Here is a 20,225-nt window from a genome sequence, read left to right on the forward strand (position 1 = left end):
ATGTAAGGGAATTTTTTCAAAGGAAACTAGCCCTACATATGAGCTTTTATTATTACTATTATTATTATTTTTTTTTTTGATCATGGGAACAGAACACTGTTTCTTAGTTATTTACTATTAGGTAGTTTGAATTTTTTTCAAAACATAATCTATTCTTCTATTCCCTCCTAATGTCCCCATCTATTGACATTTTTGATGGTTCTTATTTATTAATAAGTTAAATTTCTTACACATTCCCTTATACTTAACATGAGCTTCAGTTTAATGAATAAGGCGAGGGCCTCCCTGGTGGTGCAGGAATTAAACACAGCACTGTGAAGCACAGCACTGTCCACAGCCTCTGCAGCATGAGTTTGATCCCTGGCCAGCCAGGGAGCAACCCATATGGCGCAGCAGACCTCTCCTATCTCGCCCACTGCTCCCCTCAGCAGCGGGCCTGATCTTTGATTACTAAACATCTAGAGACAACAACAGAAAATTTGAATCTATGAAGATAGATGAAGAGGAAGGTGATATAACATAAACATGATAAGGAATACTAGCTTTGCTTTATGGAGGTTCCTCAGTCTACTAAAAATGCAGCTAACATATGACCCAGCAATTCCACTACTTACTAGGGATCTACCCAGTGGACACAAAAACATGAATCCAAAAGAATACCTGGACCCCTGTGTTTATTGCAGCACTATTTATAATAGGTAAGGCTTGGAATCAACCCAAATGCCCAAAACTAGATGACTGGATCAAGAAGATGTGGTACATATACAATGGAATACTGGTCAGCAATCAAAAAAGATAAATTCATGCCATTTGCAGCAACACAGATGGAGCTTGAAAGGATCATGCTCAGTGAAATAAGTCAGAAGGAAAGAGAAAAATACTGGACTGTTTCACTTATAGGAGGAATATAGGGGATCAGGGGAAAAAATAGCAATAACAACAACAAGAAAAACACAACAAAGCAAAACAAAAATAAACAGACCACTATAAATCAGAGACACTCTGCAAGGTAGGGGGAGGTAAAGGGATCAAAATGAGGGCAGGAAGAACACAAGGGACTCTGGGGATGGTGCATGGGTAAACTGGTAGTGGAAATTCTATGGGGACTACTCCTGAGACAAGAAAGCAAACACTGTAAATAAATAAATAAATAAATTAATTAAAAACAAAACAAAAACCAAAATGTTTTTTAGCAGAAGCTAGGTCTCTGGTGTTTTCTTCCAGAAAACCAGGAAAATATATGCATTCTCGCTTTAAAAAAAGAAAAAAAGAATACTGGCTTTGGACCCAGAAAGACTTACTAATACTAATTCTAATTCTATGGTTGAAGGGAACTATACAATTTTAAAGTCAGATATAATATCTCACAGAGGTAAAAGGAGATAGGAGCTGTAAGCAATTTTCAGGCATTTTCTATGTAGCTGGCTGATGATAACAAGATAAAGAAATAACATTACTGTGTGTCTGGCACTTTCTGACCAGTATGAGTATTATTTAATTTAGTAAGAACAAAAATAATGCTATGAGGTAAACATTATTACCTCCATTTTACAGAATAGAAACCTGAGAGAGAAGCTAAATAACTTGATCAAGATCACACAGCTGCCCAAGGAAAAGGTCAGGATTTAAATATAGGCATTTCATTTCAGTGCATTAAAAGGTCCAGGTTGTTAATCTTACCCCCTCTCTCACTAACTAGTGCTCTGTCTAGGGTACTCTGCTAGAGGCGTGGAATCCCATAGCATCTAAGCCTTAGGAATTTGAACCCCTGTTGCAGAGTAAGTTAACAAATAATTAGAATTCAGGTCCCCTGTGAGTTTAAGCGCTGTATCTAAAATCACGTTTTACTGCTTTTTGGTTTCCTTATCTACTTATTAGACACTCAATTGCTATTTGATAAGTTGACATAAGCTAAAAAGTCACATGCTCTGTTACAGGTACATTCTTTTATGGAAGATTAGAGGTGGTAAGTATCTGAAGATAAAGCATGCTTGCCTCATGGCAAGGAAAACAAATGCCCTTGAATTCACTGTTAAATTGCTTTTCTTCTTCAGACCCCATGCTTCACACTGGCCAGGACATTCTAGTGAAAACAGGCTAAGCAAAAGGCCGACCAATAGGCAGGCCGTGGGTATGCACCACAGGCTCATGTGGTAATGGGAGAAATGATTGTCAAACCTGCAGCAGTGAATACTCAGCTGTCAGAGGCTGACCAATGTGATATTTAAACTGTACCCAGCATTCTTACACTCTGTGTGGGCATGCCATATGTACAGTCCTAATTAATACTAGAAAGTTTCATTATCTCTTACGTAGGATTAAGCAGTCATTATCTGAAGGTCTGTTCTGCCTTCTCCATCATTCTTCTTTTAGTGCTTGACCCAAGAAGCCAAGCAGGTTGAAAATGTGACAGGTCAAATCAAGAATTTGAACCTTCCTTTCATTTCTGTGACAATAATAGGCTTCCTTTACGAGAAAATAACACATTAGATTTTAGACATGGTAGGCTTTCCAAACACTGGAGTTGTGATAATATAGTGACGCCTTAATAACTTGATTAGGAAATGTGTCTTATTGGGAGCAGCACCCACCGCTGGGGCAGACCAGGCATGCAGGGGAGCACATCCCCGGCACCAGCATTTTGCAGCAGGGACCTTTCTTGCTGGACACTGTGTGAACCCAGCAGAAGGCTCACCGAGGAGACAAAGGTAAGCTGGGAGACTTGCCCACGCCGGGCACCTTCTAGCCTACAGTTCCAGCGCAGAGGGGAGCAGCACCCACTGCTGGGGCTGACCGGGCATGCAGGGGAGCGCGTCCCCAGCACCGGCATTTTGCAGCAGGGACCTTTCTTGCTGGAGACTGTGTGAACCCAGCAGAAGGCTCACCGAGGAGACAGAGGGACCTTTCTTTGCTGAAACTTGTGAACCCAGCAGAAGTTCCCCAGAGGAGCCAGTGGTGAGCTGGGAAGGTCGCCCAAGATGCCGGCCAGTACCAGCAACACAGTGTCACAAGGAATACGGCAAATTAGAAAACAGGCAGTAGGGAGTAGAAAAACCACATGCAACCCAGCAACTCCTCAGCAAAAAAGCACACCGCAAAAAGAAAACCATCTACCAGATTGCAACGACAGTAACTTGGAAGAACTTCTGAGCCTTCCAGATAGAGAATTTAAAATTTCTGTGATTAAAAAACTGACATAAGTCATAAAGGAAAACAATGATAAGGGGAAAATAATTAATGACCAGAAGAATGAAATTGAGTCCCTAAAGAGGGAAGTAAAAGAAATGCAGGAGATCAAAGAATTAATGGAGACGCTAAAGTACTCTGGGAAAAGCAATGAAAGCAGAATAGATGAAATGGAAGAACGAATAGTACTCTTGAAGACACAGAAATAAAAAGAACTAAAACAGAAAAGGAAGGAGAAGTACGAAGGAAAAAGACCGAAGAAAGACTTCGGGAACTATCTGACTCCATGAGGAAAGGAAATATAAGAGTTATAGGAATCCCAGAAGGAGAGGAGAGAGATGTAGGAACACAGAAAATATTCATGGATATAATTGAAGAGAACTTCCCAAACGCGAAGAAGGAGCTGAAAATTGATATACAAGAAGCAAGAAGAACACCAAACTTCCATGACGAAAGAAAAAATACAGCAAGACACATAACAGTAAAGCTCCCAAGAATCCAAGACAAAGAAAAAATAATGAAACTAACAAGAGGGAAGAAACAGATAACATTCAAAGGGAAACCAATCAGACTGACATCAGACTTCTCTGAAGAAACACTACGGGCAAGGAGAGAGTGGAGGGACATAGTCAACAGACTCCAAGAAAACAGATGCCAACCAAGAATACTCTATCCCGCAAAGCTCTCCTTCCTCTTTGAAGAAAGAATATGGACCTTCCCAGACAAACAGAAACTCCGGAATTTTATTACGACTAAACCCCCACTCCAAAAAATACTACAAGGAGTCCTAAAGCCAGAACCTCAGAGGGATGAATAACAACAAAAGAAGGCCAAAGAAAGTTATTAAAAGAATAAATAAATAAAATCAAAGGAAAGACAAACACAATGGCAAATACAGATGCTAACATATCAATACTAACTCTAAATGTAAATGGACTAAACTCTCCAATAAAAAGACACAGAGTTGCAGGCTGGATTAAGAAACAAAACCCAACCTTTTGCTGTCTCCAGGAAACACATTTAGCTGCAAAAGATAAAAATAGACTCAAAGTTAAAGGATGGAAAACAATTCTACAAGCAAATGGACCAAAAAAGAAGGCAGGAACAGCTATACTCATATCAGATAAAACAGATTTCAAACTTAAAAAGATAAAAAGAGACCCCAGTGGTCATTACATTATGATCAAGGGGACAATACTTCAAGAAGAAATAACACTCATTAACATATATTCACCAAACGAAGGAGCACCAAAATATATCAGACAACTATTGGCATCTCTGAAAATAGACATCAGAGAAAACACATACGTAGTGGGAGACTTCAACACACCACTGTCAACAATGGATAGATCAACAAGACAAAAAATAAGTAAAGACACTAAAGCTCTAAATAAGGATCTAGAGTGCTTGGGCTTAACAGACATATATAGAACACTAAACCCAAAAAAATCTGAGTATACATTTTTCTCAAGCGCACACGGATCATTCTCTAGGATCGATCATATACTGGGGCACAAGACAAACATCAACAGATACACCAAGATTGAAATCATACCAACCATCTTTTCTGACCATGAAGGCATCAAACTAGAAATAAACCATAAAAAGAAGGCAAGGAACTCTCCTACCTCGTGGAGATTGAAACCCACACTACTGGAAGTCCACTGGACTAACAAGGAGATAAAAGAAGAAATTAAAAAATTCTTTGAATTGAATGACAAGGAGGACACCAATTTCCTAAATGTATGGGATGCAGCAAAAGCAGTAATAAGAGGAAAATATATAGCAATAGATGCTCACATCAAGAAACAAGAAAGAACTCAAAGAAACAACCTAATCTCGAAGCTCAAAGATCTAGAAAAAGAACAACAAAAAAACCCCAAAACCAGTAGAAGAAAAGAAATAATAAAAACCAAAGCAGAAATAAATGAAATTGAAACTAAAAAAACAATCCAAAAGATCAATGAAACCAAGAGCTGGTTCTTCGAAAAAATAAATAAAATAGATAAACCCCTAGCCAGGCTCACAAGGGCAAAAAGGGAGAAAGCACAAATAAATAGGATAATAAATGAAAGAGGAGAAATCACAACGGACACATCAGAAATCAAAAGAATAATTAATAACTACTATGAACAGTTATATGGAAACAAGTTCAACAATCTAGAGGAGATGGACAAATTCCTACAACTCTACAATCACCCAAAGCTAGATAAAGAAGAAATAGAACACCTAAACAGACCAATTACAAGCAGCGAAATTGAAATGGTAATCAAAAACCTCCCCAAAAACAAAAGCCCAGGACCTGATGGATTTACAAATGAATTCTACCAAACATTCAGAGACGAATTGGTGCCTATCCTTCACAAACTCTTCCAAAAAATTGAGAAGGAAGGTATAATACCTAGCACGTTCTATGAAGCCAACATTACACCAACACCAAAACCGAACAAGGACAACACAAAAAAAGAAAACTATAGGCCAATCTCCCTAATGCACACTGATGCAAAAATCCTCAATAAAATTTTAGCTATCAGAATCCAACAGTGTATCCATAAGGTAATTCACCACGACCAAGTAGGATTCATTCCAGGGACACAAGGATGGTTTAACATCCGAAAATCAATCAACATTATCCAACATATCAACAAAAAGAAATATAAAAACCATATGATAATATCAATAGATGCTGAGAAAGCTTTCGACAAAGTGCAACACCCATTCATGATAAAAGCCCTTGAAATTCTTGGGATACAAGGAACGTACCTCAACATCATAAAGGCCATATATGACAAGCCAACAGCCAGTATCATTCTCAATGGTGAAAAGCTGAAAGCAATTCCATTAAGATCTGGAACAAGACAAGGATGTCCACTTTCACCACTGCTTTTCAATATAATACTGGAAGTCCTAGCCAGAGCAGTAAGACAAGAGAAAGATATCCAAGGAATCCAAATAGGAAAAGAAGAAGTCAAACTATCACTCTTTGCAGATGATATGATAATATACATAGAGAACCCCAAAAACTCCACAGAAAAGCTAATTCAACTCATCAATCAGTTCAGTAAAGTGGCAGGATACAAAATCAACACGCAAAAGTCAGTAGCCTTCCTATATACAAACAATAAATCTGAAGAAGAAGAAATAAAAAAAAAATCCCTTTTATTATTGAAACAAAAAAAAATCAAATATTTGGGAATAAATCTAACAAAAGAGGTAAAGGACCTATACAAAGAAAACTATAAAACACTGTTAAAAGAAATAGAAGAAGACACAAAGAAATGGAAAAACATCCCCTGCTCAAGGATTGGGAGAATAAACATTATTAAAATGGTCATCCTACCAAAAGCAATATACAGATTCAATGCTATTCCAATCAAAATTTCAATGTCATTCTTCAAAGAAATAGAACAATTATTGATGAAATTCATATGGAATCACAAAAAACCCCGAATAGCCAAAGCTCTCCTGAAAAACTCTACTACAAAGCCATAATCATCAAAACTGCATGGTATTGGAACAAGAACAGACATACAGACCAATGGAATCGAATAGAAAATCCAGAAATAAACCCACAGATTTATGGTCAACTAATATTTGACAAAGGAGCAAAGACTATGCATTGGAGCAAAGAAAGTTTGTTCAATAAATGGTGCTGGGAAAACTGGGTCGCTACATGCAAAAGAATGAAGCCTGACCACTACCTCACACCATATACAAAAATCAACTCAAAATGGATTAAAGAACTAGACATAAGACCTGAAACCATAAAATACATAGAAGGAAATATAGGCGAAACACTACGTGATTTGCATATCAAAGACATCTTTACAGACACATCACCCAAAGCAGTGATAGTGAAGGCAAAGATAAACAGCTGGGACTACATCAAATTAAAGAGCTTCTGCACAGCAAAAGAGACAATAACAAAAACAAAGAGAAACCCCACCAACTGGGAGAAAATTTTTGCACACAACACTAATGATAAAGGACTGATCACAAAAATCTGCAAAGAGCTGATGAGACTCAACAACAACAAAGAAAATAATCCAGTCAAAAAATGGACAGAGGAGCTAAAAAGAAACTTCTCTGAAGAGGAAATGCGAATGGCCAACAGGCATATGAAAAAATGTTCAACATCACTTGTAATCAGGGAAATGCAAATCAAAACTACCATGAGATACCATCTTACACCAGTGAGAATGGCACATATTAAAAAAACTAGCAACAACAAATGTTGGCGAGGTTGTGGAGAAAAAGGAACTCTTCTGCACTGTTGGTGGGAGTGCAAACTGGTCCAACCACTATGGAGAGCTGTGTGGAGATTTCTGGACCTACTAAACATAGAGCTTCCACAGGATCCAGCAATTCCACTCCTAGATATTTACCCAAAGAACACAGAAACATCAATTCCAAAGAACACCTGCACCCCTATGTTTATAGCAGCACTGTTTACAATAGCTAAGCTTTGGAAACAGCCCAAATGCCCAAAAATAGATGACTGGATCAAGAAGATATGGTACATATATACCATGGAATATTACTCAGCATTCAAAAAAGATAAACACATGCAATTTGCAGCAACATGGATGACGCTGGAAGGGATCATGCTCAGTGAAATAAGCCAAAAAGAAAAAGAAAAATACCGGATGGTCTCACTCATAGCAGGAATCTAGAATACTTAAATAAGGGACCAGGAAAATGAATAACTATAAGAAAGTGAAAATCAAAATCAACAAAAACTATGAACCAGAGACACTTTTTGGGGGGTGGGGGGCGGGAGGGGAGGGATTGGGGTCAGAATGGGATTGCAATTGTATGGGGAATATAAAAATAAAATTTATTAATTAAAAAAATAAATAAAAGGAAATGTGTCTTGTTGCTACAAAAGCACATGTGCACAAACCTAACATTTCAGAACTGTGCTACCCACACAGCTGCCTTTCCAGATATGTTCAGGAGCTTCAGGTTTGTCACCTGAATTCAGCCATGGTGGGAGTATTCACACCATAAAACTGGCAAAATTAAGATCAGGGTTTTTGTGTTCCTAAAATATTGTACAAACTAATCTCTTTCAATATTACTGATAGAAGGTACACAGAGTCTCTTTTAAAAGAGACTTAAAAGTATATATTGCTTAGCATAAGCAATACCTCTCTGGGGTCATGAAGCAAAAGTCTTGGCCCTAAAATCGCCATCAGCGCCCAGGTGTATGTCTTGGATGAACTCACTTCTGCACCAACTTCACAATATCTTGGGGATTTCACCATAGATTTGGTATTTCCAAAAAGGAAGGAAGACCTATTCCCACCCCAGTGTTTCATAGCAATGGTTTACTATTCATAGGTGGTTATTTTTAAAACTGACCTGAGAGGTCCTCAATAAAAGACATCACTAAAGTAAAAATCACTATATATACACATTAAATTGCAGAATAAGAAATTAGAAAGGAGAAACAAACCAAAAAAAAAAAATAAACAAAAACCAAAAACCCTAAAAACCAAGTTAAGGAAACCTCCAGTTAAGTGAAGACACTTAACTCTCAGATTCCCAAAAATTACGAGATAAAGGGAAATAGGGAAGATTCCTTAATATTCGAGAACTGATCTTCATTCAGAAAAAGGAAGTATTTCTTTCAACTCTAACATTTTCCACATCAGGCATTAAATAGTATTGCACGTAATGACTTGATCCGTAGATGTCCAGATAATTATATTATCATATATATATTCAAGATTGAATGAAGATGCCATCGTGCTTTTAACTGTTCTTTTTTTTTTTTTTTAACCCATAATCAGGTTAGCTTTACAATATCTTAGATTTAGGACAGCTTCATACTCAGCTTAAAACTTTTGGGAGCTATATTCTAAAATTGATTTTAAAACAAGTGTTAAGAAGGGGATAAAAATGAGTTTCCATAGAGGAAAAAAAAATAGAATGATAAGCTCCACAAAGGTTCTTACAGGACTTCTTTCAGCCAGTTATAAAGAAAAACAAAACAAAACTGAGATAGTAACTCTTAATGCAATCCACTCTCCCAGCCACATCCTTAATTTATACTGGTCAGTAAACCAGCATGCTGGTCAGTAATGATGAGCATTTTGGGGCCTCCCCAGTGGTGCAGAGGGTTGAGCGCAGAACTAGGAAGCTGTCTGCAGCCTCTGCAGCATGGGTTCGATTCCTGGCTGGCCAAGGAGAAACCCACATGGCGCAGCAGACCTCTCCTGTTTCACCCGCTGCTCCCCTCAGCAGTGTATTTCAGTAGCTCTGCCTGTTCTGCTCCCCACACTGTCTCTGGTGAATCCTCTCACCCTCTCTAGCCTGTTCCCCAGCTCTTGTATAAAAATAAATAAATCTTTAAAAGAAAAGAAAAGGATGAGCATTTTGTTGGCAAAGATGAAAGGTTCCCCAAAGAAGGAAGGCATTGTTCTGACCACAGAACAGAATCACCGATTCCTGGACTGAAAGTGGGCCATAGAGACATTTTGTTGGTCCCTCTCCAAAAGAACAATTCCTTTTCACAATCCCACTGCCAGGCCATCATCCTGGCCTGGACAATTACAGGAACAGGGAATTCCTGCCTCACAAAGGAGTCCACACCTTATTTGTGGTGGACTGGACTGTTAGGCACTGTGCTCTCATGGTGATCCTGAACACATCCCTGTGGTCATCACAGTTGTTCTTGGGTTCTTGTGCCGTGTCTCCCTTGTCATGGGCCTTGAGGTATAAAAAGGTAAATTTGATTGCCCCCCAACCTTCAATGTGTTCTTCTCTAGGTTAAAAATACCTATTTCCATTAATCATGCAATGATTTTCAAAGTGATTCTGGAAAGAACTGCACACATGAGTACCAGAGGTATAGTATGTATGTATTTTTACATATTACAAACTATTCTCTGGAATTTGACAGTTACCCAAATGTTTTAATTAACAGTTAGTAGCTACAAAGAGCAATCCATTTTTATGTTACCAGGGTATTTAAAATGTACCAAAATTTGGAGCTATATTAAGCATTACATAGACTTTTGGGGATGATTTGAAAGGTATAATAAGACCTAATAAGTAATTTATGGGGTCACCTTTATACCTATGCCTTTTATTGTGGTACCTGAGTAGGTGGAAAACTGAATGTTTTGCCTAACTAAAGGAAAAAAAAAACACAACATTTTCTACTAAATATCACTTGGTAGTATGTTTTTGCCTCTTCTATCACATCATTGACTATAGTTCTGTGTTTCTTTTTTTAACTTTAATCAACATTTACTTGCTTTTATCTAAAGCACAAAAATCTCATAGCATCAGCTAATAAGAAGGCAGAGTAAATTGCAACCAAGGAGCACAAGAAGCCTTACTCTTATTTAATGGATACCATTTATAAAGAAAATTTTTGATTAAAGAACAAAAATAGAAAGTGTTGGAAAAGTATTACACCCAAATGGAAATGGAGAATAAAATAGAGGTGTGGATGAACCAGCTCACATATGTCCCTTTTTAGTGTGGACAGTAAGGCAGTTACTAGGTGTTATGCTATTATAGTCACTCTCTTTGTTTTATCTTGGACCAGGAACAGAGATGGAGAAATAGCACTTGAACATTAAGTCTTGAAGCATACCTGGACTTTTACAATATATGCCTAACTTATTTCTCCCTTTCAATTTTTCAATCTTGCCTCCTTCCTCAGCCTATGTTCAGCAACTGGAAGGGATTTCCAGACATGCAAACAACTGCAAGAACAACTGCTCCGCACCAGGAATTCCAGATCAGCCTCCAAACCACCGAACGACTCTTTGGCCATTGGCAGCCATGACAGTGTTTCTGAATAAGCTTCACTTAACAAGATAGGCACGCATCTCCCTTAGCAATGCAGACCAACCACTGCAGCCAGCTTACAGAGGAATCTGACTGACCTTCAGAGGTGAGATGTGAGACTGCAGGACGTATCCATGGACATTCTCTATTTGAGACAGATTCTTTTCTGATACATGCACCAGTTCAGGACCTCTTACTTCGTGGGTTAGTCGAGGTAAGGAATGATCATGTGGAGCATCCTCATCTTGATAGCGATACTTCTGGGAGAAAAGACAAGAAAGACAAAAAGCATCAGTGTTTGCAAAGGACACATTGTGTTCCTATTTTTGATGTCAACAAAATCACTTTGCTGTAGACACTTTTGATAGTTATCATGAGCCAGGTCAAGTGCAAGCAAAACTGAACCAACCACCGGTATTGATCAATGCTGATAACTTGTCTTTGCTTAAAATTGTACTATGACTGTTGACAGATATCCCCCACTTTTCAAAAGTTCTCATTATATACTTTGCTTGAGCAAGGACCTACATGAGCACCTGTTTTCCATAACCAAAAGAAATCCAAAGAGGCATTATGCTTTTATGGTAAAGGCTAAAAGTCAAAACACATTCAGCATTTGTTTTGCAGCAACAATTAAATAGGGTATATGAACCCTAAGTGTGAGAGTGGTTGGTACAACCAAGCTCCTTCCCTGGGAACTGCTTGATACAGGCTGTGCATCATATCCTATCATTCCTGCTTTCCTCTTGGTTATTGTTATTTGGTATGATTTAGTAGCTGATTTGATAGCCTGGGAGTGATCAAAAACATTTCCATATAAATTAATGGTAATTGCTTCTCTTTATGCCATTTTGACTTACAAAAGATTTCATAGGAGAGCTCTAATTTGTAGGGAACTTATGTGCTATCAAGAGTGATAACATATGCTTTTCAGACAATTTACCTGAGTATGCAAAGAGATAACCTTCAAATCACTAAAATTTCTAACTAAGTGATAAAGAATACAAAAGTGTTGATCAGGGCCTCCCTGGTGGCGCAAGGGTTAAGAGGCAATCTATGAAGCTGTCCACAGCCATTGCAGCAAAGAGTTCAATTCCTGGCCAACCAAGGAGCAACCCACATGGCGCAGCAGACTCTCTTGTCTCGCCTGCTGCTCCCCTCAGCAGTGTATTCAGTCAGTCTGCCTGTTCTGCTTCCCACTGTGTCTCTGGTGAATCCTCTCACCCCCCACAAATCTGGCCTATACCCCAGTTCTTGTATGCATACATAAATAATTTTTTTAAAAGTGTTAATCAACAACAAGAACCAAAAAACAGAATTAGGGTATATCCCATTCAGAAAACTTAATTTTGTTTCAGTTTATGAGAAAAGCTTAAGTTCCCTTAGAAAGGAGAGAAAATTTTGGGCCTCCCCTGGTGGTGCAGTGGTTGAGCGCTGGGCTGCGAAGCTGCCTGCAGCCTCTGCAGCACCGGTTCGATCCCCGGCCACAGGGCGAGGGTCCCACATGGTGCCCAGACCTCTCCTGCCGCCCTCTGCTCCCCTCAGCAGTGTATCTCATCACTCTGCCTGTTCTGTTCCCCGCTCTGGCTCTGGTGAATTCTCTCACCCTCCCTCGCTTCTGACTTTATCCAGTGCTTGTATAAATAAATAAATAAATTTTTAAAAGAAAAAAAAAAAAAGGAAGGAGAGAAAATTTTGCTGTGAATATCATCTGTATTGGCCAACAATCAAAAGGCCGACAATCTTCTGTTCTTTTCAGACCCCAAAACAAGGAGTGTTGATTTTGGTTAGTTAGATTCTGAGGCCAAAAATTATAATTTTGGGGCCTCCCCTGGTGGCACAGGCGGTTGAGGGCAGTGCTGTGAAGCTGTCTGCAGCCTCTGCAGCACCGGTTCAATCCCGGCCAGCTGGCAAGGGTCCCACATGGCTCGGCAGACCTCTCCTGTCTCCCCGCTGCTCTCCTCAGCAGTGTATTTCGTCAGTCTGCCTGTTCTGTTCCCCGCTCTGTCTCTGGTGAATCCTCTCACCCTCCCATGCCTCTGACCTGTACCCCACTTCTTGTATAAATAAATAAATCTTTAAAAAAATTATAATTTTCAGGGATGATGTTTTCTTTTAGAGAACTTCAAAATCACGGCAAAAGGCCTGCCTGCATTCAGGTGATCCTGAATGGGTGACTGGCACTGTTGGTCAGTGCTGGCCAGCACTGCTGACCAGGACCTGCAGTCTGTGTCCATGTCACTTTTGAGAGGTGTTAACAAGGTGTGTCTGGTCATCTAGCACTGCCTCCTGGTGCTACTGCATCCATTGCTGCCTGTTCCTGTTCATTGCTGTCCATTCTGACCTTCACATTGAGGCTGCGAGTGCCTCCACCTGTGGTGAGTGGCATCCGGGCCCATCGTTTGCCACCATCATCATGCCACGAGCTTCAAGGTCTCATTGGCAGGACAGCAGCATCTTGAACAAGTGGCCTTTTGTTTGGGACTTCTGGACACTGTGGCCACAACCTAGGGAGAGATAGCCAGCTATTTGGGGCCTTAGAAACTATATGTTTCCCCTGTTTGTTAAATAAGCCCCACTGTTGTTCCCTGAGCCTGAATGGTCTTGCAATTGTGCACCCAGATGAAAACCCACAGTTACCTGTCCTCTAATGAACAGTCCTTTGAGCTGCTATAGAACCCCAAAGCCCTGTTTCACTGCATTATCCATTTTTGAAGTTTAAAATATGAATTTTTGGATATCCACTGACAGTCAGACTCACAATCTCACAGTAATAAGAAGAATCAATCACCCAGACCAGGCAATTCCATCTGTTGTCTACTCTTACTCAGATGTTGGTGATCAGGACTTTGTGTTTTCCAGGGAAGCACACTGTTCTGCAATGTTCCAAGCTTGTATTAATCTCAGAACTAACAACAAAAAATATATATAGCCAATAATGTTGACTGTAATTTGCAAATGGTTCACATACACTTCCTTTAATATAGTCTTTCCTACTTATGATGCTCCATTTTACTGATGAGAAAATCCACACTCTGAGAAGTTAAGGAGCCTGTACAGAGTCACCTAAAGAATGTGTATCAGGGTTGAGACCCCATGCAGATAATTAGGATCTGACTCCTCTTTCTATTATCATCCGTCCCTGTTCTTCTTCCAGAAGGAGATGAAACCCATGTCTGATAACTGAATAGCTGCTTGGTGGAAAAACATTGCTGAGAATACCAACAAAATGACGTTTGTGTATTTCTGTGAACTGCAAAATAACATCCATCTGCTTTTCTTAACCTGTGAATAATTTGAGAGGCTAATCTGCCTAAGAAATGTGGTGAGTTTAATATTCATTCTTGATTAGTAAGCATTCACTGGGTGTGGAACAATGTCATACTTATGCCCATTTTAATGTCCCTGGTTCTCAGCCCATCTGAGTCCACGCCTCCTCCCCTTCTTCGGTTCTCCATGGGAGGCATTCCTATCTATGCAGTCAGCCAGCCAGAAAAGCAGAAGTCAGACTCTATCCTCTTTCATCCCGTACCATCTGCCAACCTAATAGATCACTGAGTCTGCCTAATTATATCTTAAGCTATGCTTGAATCTACTGCACCTTCACACTACCAACCTGTCACGACGACTGTCCATTTCAGGTTCTCAGCTGCTCTTAGCTGGACCACAGCAAAAGCCTCCGATGGGTAGATTGCTGCTAAGATCACCCACTTCTGTTCATTCTCTGCACTACACCAGGAGACTTTCAGGATGGTTGATTGACAAAGTCCTTTTAAACCCTCCAATCGCTCCCTTTGTCCACATGACAGAACTCAAGCTAATTAAGCCTGCTGTCAACTACCCTGTCATATATATTGGTATTATAATGACCCTGGCGGATGGAAAGGTGGGGGCAATTGAGACAGAGACCTTGTTTATCGACGAAAAAGCAACTGCTTGTTAAGGCAGATACTGGGAAGGTTTCAGCTTCCTGCTCTGTGGAAGTTAGCTAGCACTCTAGGGATCCCAAACCTGACAAAAACAACCACCAATACCAGGAGAGGAGTTGACCTCTCCATGCTTCTGAAGTCCTTTATCTCACACTTGCATATTGGGATTGTTTTATAAATATAAACACATCATTACTTCAGGTGTTTATTTAAATTTTATAATACAATTAGCATTAAATTTGCCATCTTAACCATTTTTAAGCATCCAGTTGAGTAGTGTTAAGTATATTGCTCTTGTTGTGTAACCAGTCTCCAGAACTTTTCACCTACAAAAAGGATACCCCTTATTTTTTCCAGCCTCAACTCTCTCACAACCATCATTCTACTTAGTTTCTATAAATTTGATTACTATAGACACCTGATCTCAATAGTGTCATAACATTGCCTTTTGGTGACTGGTCTATTTTTTTTCTTTATATATATATATATATATTATATATATATATATATAATATATATATATACATACATATATTTGTAGACGAACTTGAGTACAGGCCAGAGGTGCGGGGGGGCGAGAGGATTCACCAGAGAGGATTCACCAGAGGAATTTCCGTGTACTGAAGTACACTGCTAAGGGGAGCAGTAGATGAAACAGGAGAGGTCTGCTGCACCATACATGGGTTAGAACCCTGGCTGGGGATGAAACTCAGGCCATGGCAGCGATAGCTCTGAAACTTAACCCTAAGCCACCAGGGAGGTCCCAGCTGGCCTATTTCATTTAGTATAATATTCTCAAGGTTCATCTGCACTGCAGTGTGTGCTAGTGAATCCTAGGGCAAGTTAGGGATAATTAGGCAGCCTCAAGGACAGTGCAGGGACTTCAGGAGAGTTAAGGAAGGCTCCAGAGATAAGGGCCACAAATTCCAAAGGGGACTAAAAAAACACCCCAGGACTTATGACATTAGGGACTTACTTTATGACCTTGGGGTCAACAATACATTCCAAATAGAGGAGAATGAAGAAAAAAGATTAGGGCTGGGACACAGACACTTAGTTCGGGCACAGAGACATTGAGGCCGTGAGTGAGATCACGGAGAACTAACCAATCACATAGAGACTGGTGGGGCTTTAGAATAATGAGGGAAAGAAGGTCTATATTCCCTGAGACATGACTCCACTGTGGCTTCCTTGTCCCTCCCTGGCCTGGTGCCATGGCCTGGGAGTCCCACTTTATTTCTGTTCCTTTTCTCCTCAATAAACTTTTTCTTTCTCTAAACAAACCTGCCTCTTCTCCCTTGTTTGCCTGAGTGTCTGTGAAGTTCCTGCTGTGGCTTCATGAGACACCAACCCGTGGTGGTCTAGTGGCTGGGTCTCAGCGCTGCCCCTGCAGCCTAGGGTCCATTCCTGGCTGGGAGACTAGGCCTGAAAATCTACAATTCCAGTATCACTAGAATGCCCTTACTTTTTAAGATAGAATATTGAATACTGAATTGATCAGTCCATCAGTAGCATGCATATGCTACTGATTGTTTATCCATTCATCTGTCAATGGGTGTTTAGTTTGCTTCCATTTTTTTGTGATTGTGGCTAACACTGCTATGATGGAGGGTTCTTTAAACTTCTTAAAAGTCCAATTATGTCACTCATCGATTCAGGGAATGTTTTCCATCTGATGTGAAGACCCAAGGACACCAAGGGCAAATTATTTGCTATGTTAAAAAGATGACTTGTGTCTCCACAAGGATTCCTTTAGTAGGATTCAGCTGGTTTAGACAAATACTTCATTCATAGTGAGGCAATACATGCCTCACTGTGTTTTTGATAAATAACTACCAACATACAAATAACTAACTTAATTGAATTTATATGGTATCACAAACAAAATTTCAAATTATTTTCATAAATGTAGGACCCATTTTAAATGCTAACAGGGCCTGAAAATACAAAAACAATCTTGATGCTCAATTCATCTTTTATTAGTAGATTTGTGTATCTTAACATTCACCAAACATTCCCTTCAGGGAAGTCTGAATTGCAATGAATTGCCACAACTCCCTACCTTACAAATAAAACTTTGTGATGCTATATGTAGTATTTTGTACTTTTCCTTTGGATTATAGGACTTTTTGAGGACTGGGACTATTTGTGTCTTGTTTATCTTCATATCTTCAGTCCTTAGGCAAGGGCCTGGTGTATATATTCAATACATATTTGTTTGCATAAATATATGAATGGCAATTTTGCAATAGATGAAATAGGTATTAGTTACGTAAGTTATAATGTTATTTTTTTTAAGATTTATTTATTTATGCATACAAGAGCTGGGTACAGGCCAGAGATGCGGGGGGTGAGAGGATTCACCAGAGACAGTGGGGAACAGAACAGGCAGACTGACTGAAATACACTGCTGAAGGGAGCAGCAGGCGAGTCAGGAGAAGTCTGCTGCGCCATGTGCGTTGCTCCCTGGCCGGGGATCGAACTTGTGCTGCAGAGGCTGCGGACTGCTTCATAGTGCAGTACTTAACCCCTTGCACCACCAGGGAGCCCCCTATAGTGTTATTTTAGCTGCAGAATACAACCTTCTTCATTGTAAAACATTATGAACACAGATTCAAGCAAAAAAGCAACCATATTATTTGCTTGCCACAAATTTTAAAGGCGTATAGATTCTTTAGTAACATATTACATATCTATTTCCTTATCATTCTTTTCACTAATATGTGCTAAGAATACAAGCAAGAGTCAGCCACTTCTTGTTCTTGAGTAGACCATCAATTACTAAGTGCTTTACATGTGCGCTTTAAGTCACCACACAGTGTGAAAATAATTTTAAGTGTAAACTGAATTCAGAGGGAACAGAAAGGGATGCTTCTAACTGTCTGAGTCATCCCAGTGTGAAATAGGGTCTAAAATAACAATATAAAGAAATAAGGGATATTCCAAGCATCAATCAAAGGCAACAATATGTAGAGAGATTAGTCAGAAAAGGGATGTGGGTCTCCCTGATGGTGCAAGGGGTTAAGCACAGCACTGTGAAGCTATCTGCAACCTCTGCAGCATGAGTTTGATCCCAGGCCGGCCAGAGAGCAACCCACATGGCACAACAGACCTCTCCTTACTAGCCTGCTGCTCCCTTCAGCAGTGTATTTCAGTCAGTCTGCCTGTTCTGTTCCCCTCTCTGTCTCTGGTGAATCCTCTCCCCAACACCACCCCCGCACTTCTGGCCTGTACCCCGCTTCCTGTATGCATAAATAAAAATCTTAAAAAAAAAGGGATCATGTTTTGAGAACAATGAGATCTTGAAGTGGATTGCAAGAGGTACTATTGCTTCTGCAACTAGAAGTGGGGAAGTTCCTTTCACCATTCAAAGCCTACATTTGCATACTATTCAGGAAGATTTTTCTGTGCAATTGAAGTCTTGGATGTGCCTGGGGGTTATACTTTAAGGGTACACATCACACCTCAAAGTGAAACAAATCTTGAGAGGAAATTACACTCCAAAGCACCTGATGGTGCCCAAGCGACACTGCACCTGGGCCAGGATCCTTGCAGAACCCCTGGCGCTTCCCTTACTCCCTCTGCTTTCTCCTGGGAAGTGCGGGCCATAAAGCAGGCACCCAATACCCCTCATTGCAGGTCACTTCTGGGGAACCCGATGCAGGATTTGGATGGAGGTTCTGATGTGAGGTAGGGTGTGGCAGGGCACAAGGCTAAAGAGCAGATTGCTATCTGTCCTGGAAAAAAGGGAAGCACACAAAGGTCAGGACCTAAGCAATATTCTGTCTCCTGCAGCCAGATATCCCCCCTCCTTTTTTTATTCCTTCAAGTTTTTTGCAGGTGATGACTAAGCAAGAGATAAGAACTGGTGAGAACTACTATAATTAACTCAACACCAAGCCTCCAAAGGAACCATGCCGACATGGCATAGTAAAATCACTGGGATTTGACATTGGCTAGAACGAAAAAATGATTTTCATTTGTTTAAAATTAATATTAACACTAACACAAATGTTAAAATTAGGAAGAATGCTAATCCTACCGCTAACATCAATATCAAAAACAGCAAAATAGGGGCCTCCCTGGTGGTGCAGGGATTAAGACACAACCTCTGAAGCTGTCTGCAGCCACTGCAGACGAGTTAGATCGCTGGCCAGGGAGCTACCCACATGGCACAGCAGACCTCTCCTGACTTGCCCACTGCTCCCCTCAGCAGTGTATTTCAGTTGATCTCCCTGTTCTGCTCCCCACTCTGTCTCTGGTGAATCCTCTTAGCCCCTGCAACTCTGGCCTGTACCCCAGTTCTTGTATGCATAAACAAATAAATCTTAAAAAAAAAAAACCCAGCAAAATAGCAGCCATAGTTGATGTCTCAGGAATCATGTTAAGTGCTTTCTATGCATTAGAAACTATTCTAAGAAATAGTTGCTACCGGGCCTCCCTGGTGGCGCAAAGGGTTGAGCCCAGCACTGTGGGGCTAGCTGCAGCCTCTGGAGCTAGAACACTTAAATATTTTTCTAAGCTAAGTGGGACTCAAGGTTTTAAAAGACCAACTTTACCTTCAGGAAATAATAATTCTTAGAAAGTCTTCAAGAGACATTGAATAAAGGAGATTAGATTATGTTAGTGGGCAGAAGGAGGAGCACCCAGGGATCCCCAAACCTGCCTGCTCTAAATGGGTTCTGCCATCTCCCACTAAAAGACAAAACAAACTCCTAATGCATAAAACCTTCAGTTTTTCCCAAAGCAGGGCATCTTAGGCCCCAGAGGGTGCCATAATTATTTTTTCTAAGATTTGTTTATTCATATAAGAACAAGATTTATTTGTTTATTCATACAAGGCCAGAGATGTGTGTGTGGGGAGGACGGGTGGGGGTGGTGAGAGTGTAACAGGGTGGTCCCCAGGAAAGGGGGAGGTTCCGGATTCACCAGAGACACAGTGGGGAGCAGAACAGGCAGACAGACGGAAAACACTGCTGAGGGGAGCAGCAGGCGAGACAGGAGAGGTCTGCTGCACCATGTGGGTTCCTCCTTGGTCGACTGGGGATCGAACTCATGCTGCAGAGGCTGCGACTAGCTTCATAGGTTGTGTCTTAACCCCTTGCACCACCAGAGAGGCCCCAGCCCTTGTTTTAAAATCTGTTTTTTCCTTCATCTTTTCAGTTTGGCCCATTGGAGGAGACTCCATGGTGAAAGAACTATAAATAGGTTATATATTTCTATTACCTTCAAATAACAATAGAGGTCAAAGAAGCGTTTGAGATAGGGAAGATAGATGTCCTATCCTACCACAGGCCCCACTTG

General features: G+C 40.3%; 1 protein-coding gene across 7 annotated transcripts in view; it reads right to left on the reverse strand.

Moving 5' to 3' along the window:
• Positions 1-20,225, reverse strand: part of DLG2 (discs large MAGUK scaffold protein 2) — a gene marked incomplete at both ends in the record, with an annotated part of 1,956,162 nt that overhangs the window by 995,502 nt on the left and 940,435 nt on the right. For 6 of the 7 annotated variants that reach the window (XM_084247148.1, XM_084247146.1, XM_084247145.1 and 3 more), the window contains one exon: positions 11,091-11,252. In XM_084247148.1, coding sequence (XP_084103274.1) covers positions 11,091-11,252 — 162 coding nt within the window. The remainder of the gene's footprint in view (positions 1-11,090; positions 11,253-20,225) is intronic. The other variant, XM_084247158.1, reaches the window with a different exon arrangement.

The sequence above is a fragment of the Talpa europaea genome (genome assembly GCF_964194135.1).
Source record: "Talpa europaea genome assembly, chromosome: 1".
In the NCBI taxonomy this organism is placed as follows: domain Eukaryota; kingdom Metazoa; phylum Chordata; class Mammalia; order Eulipotyphla; family Talpidae; genus Talpa; species Talpa europaea.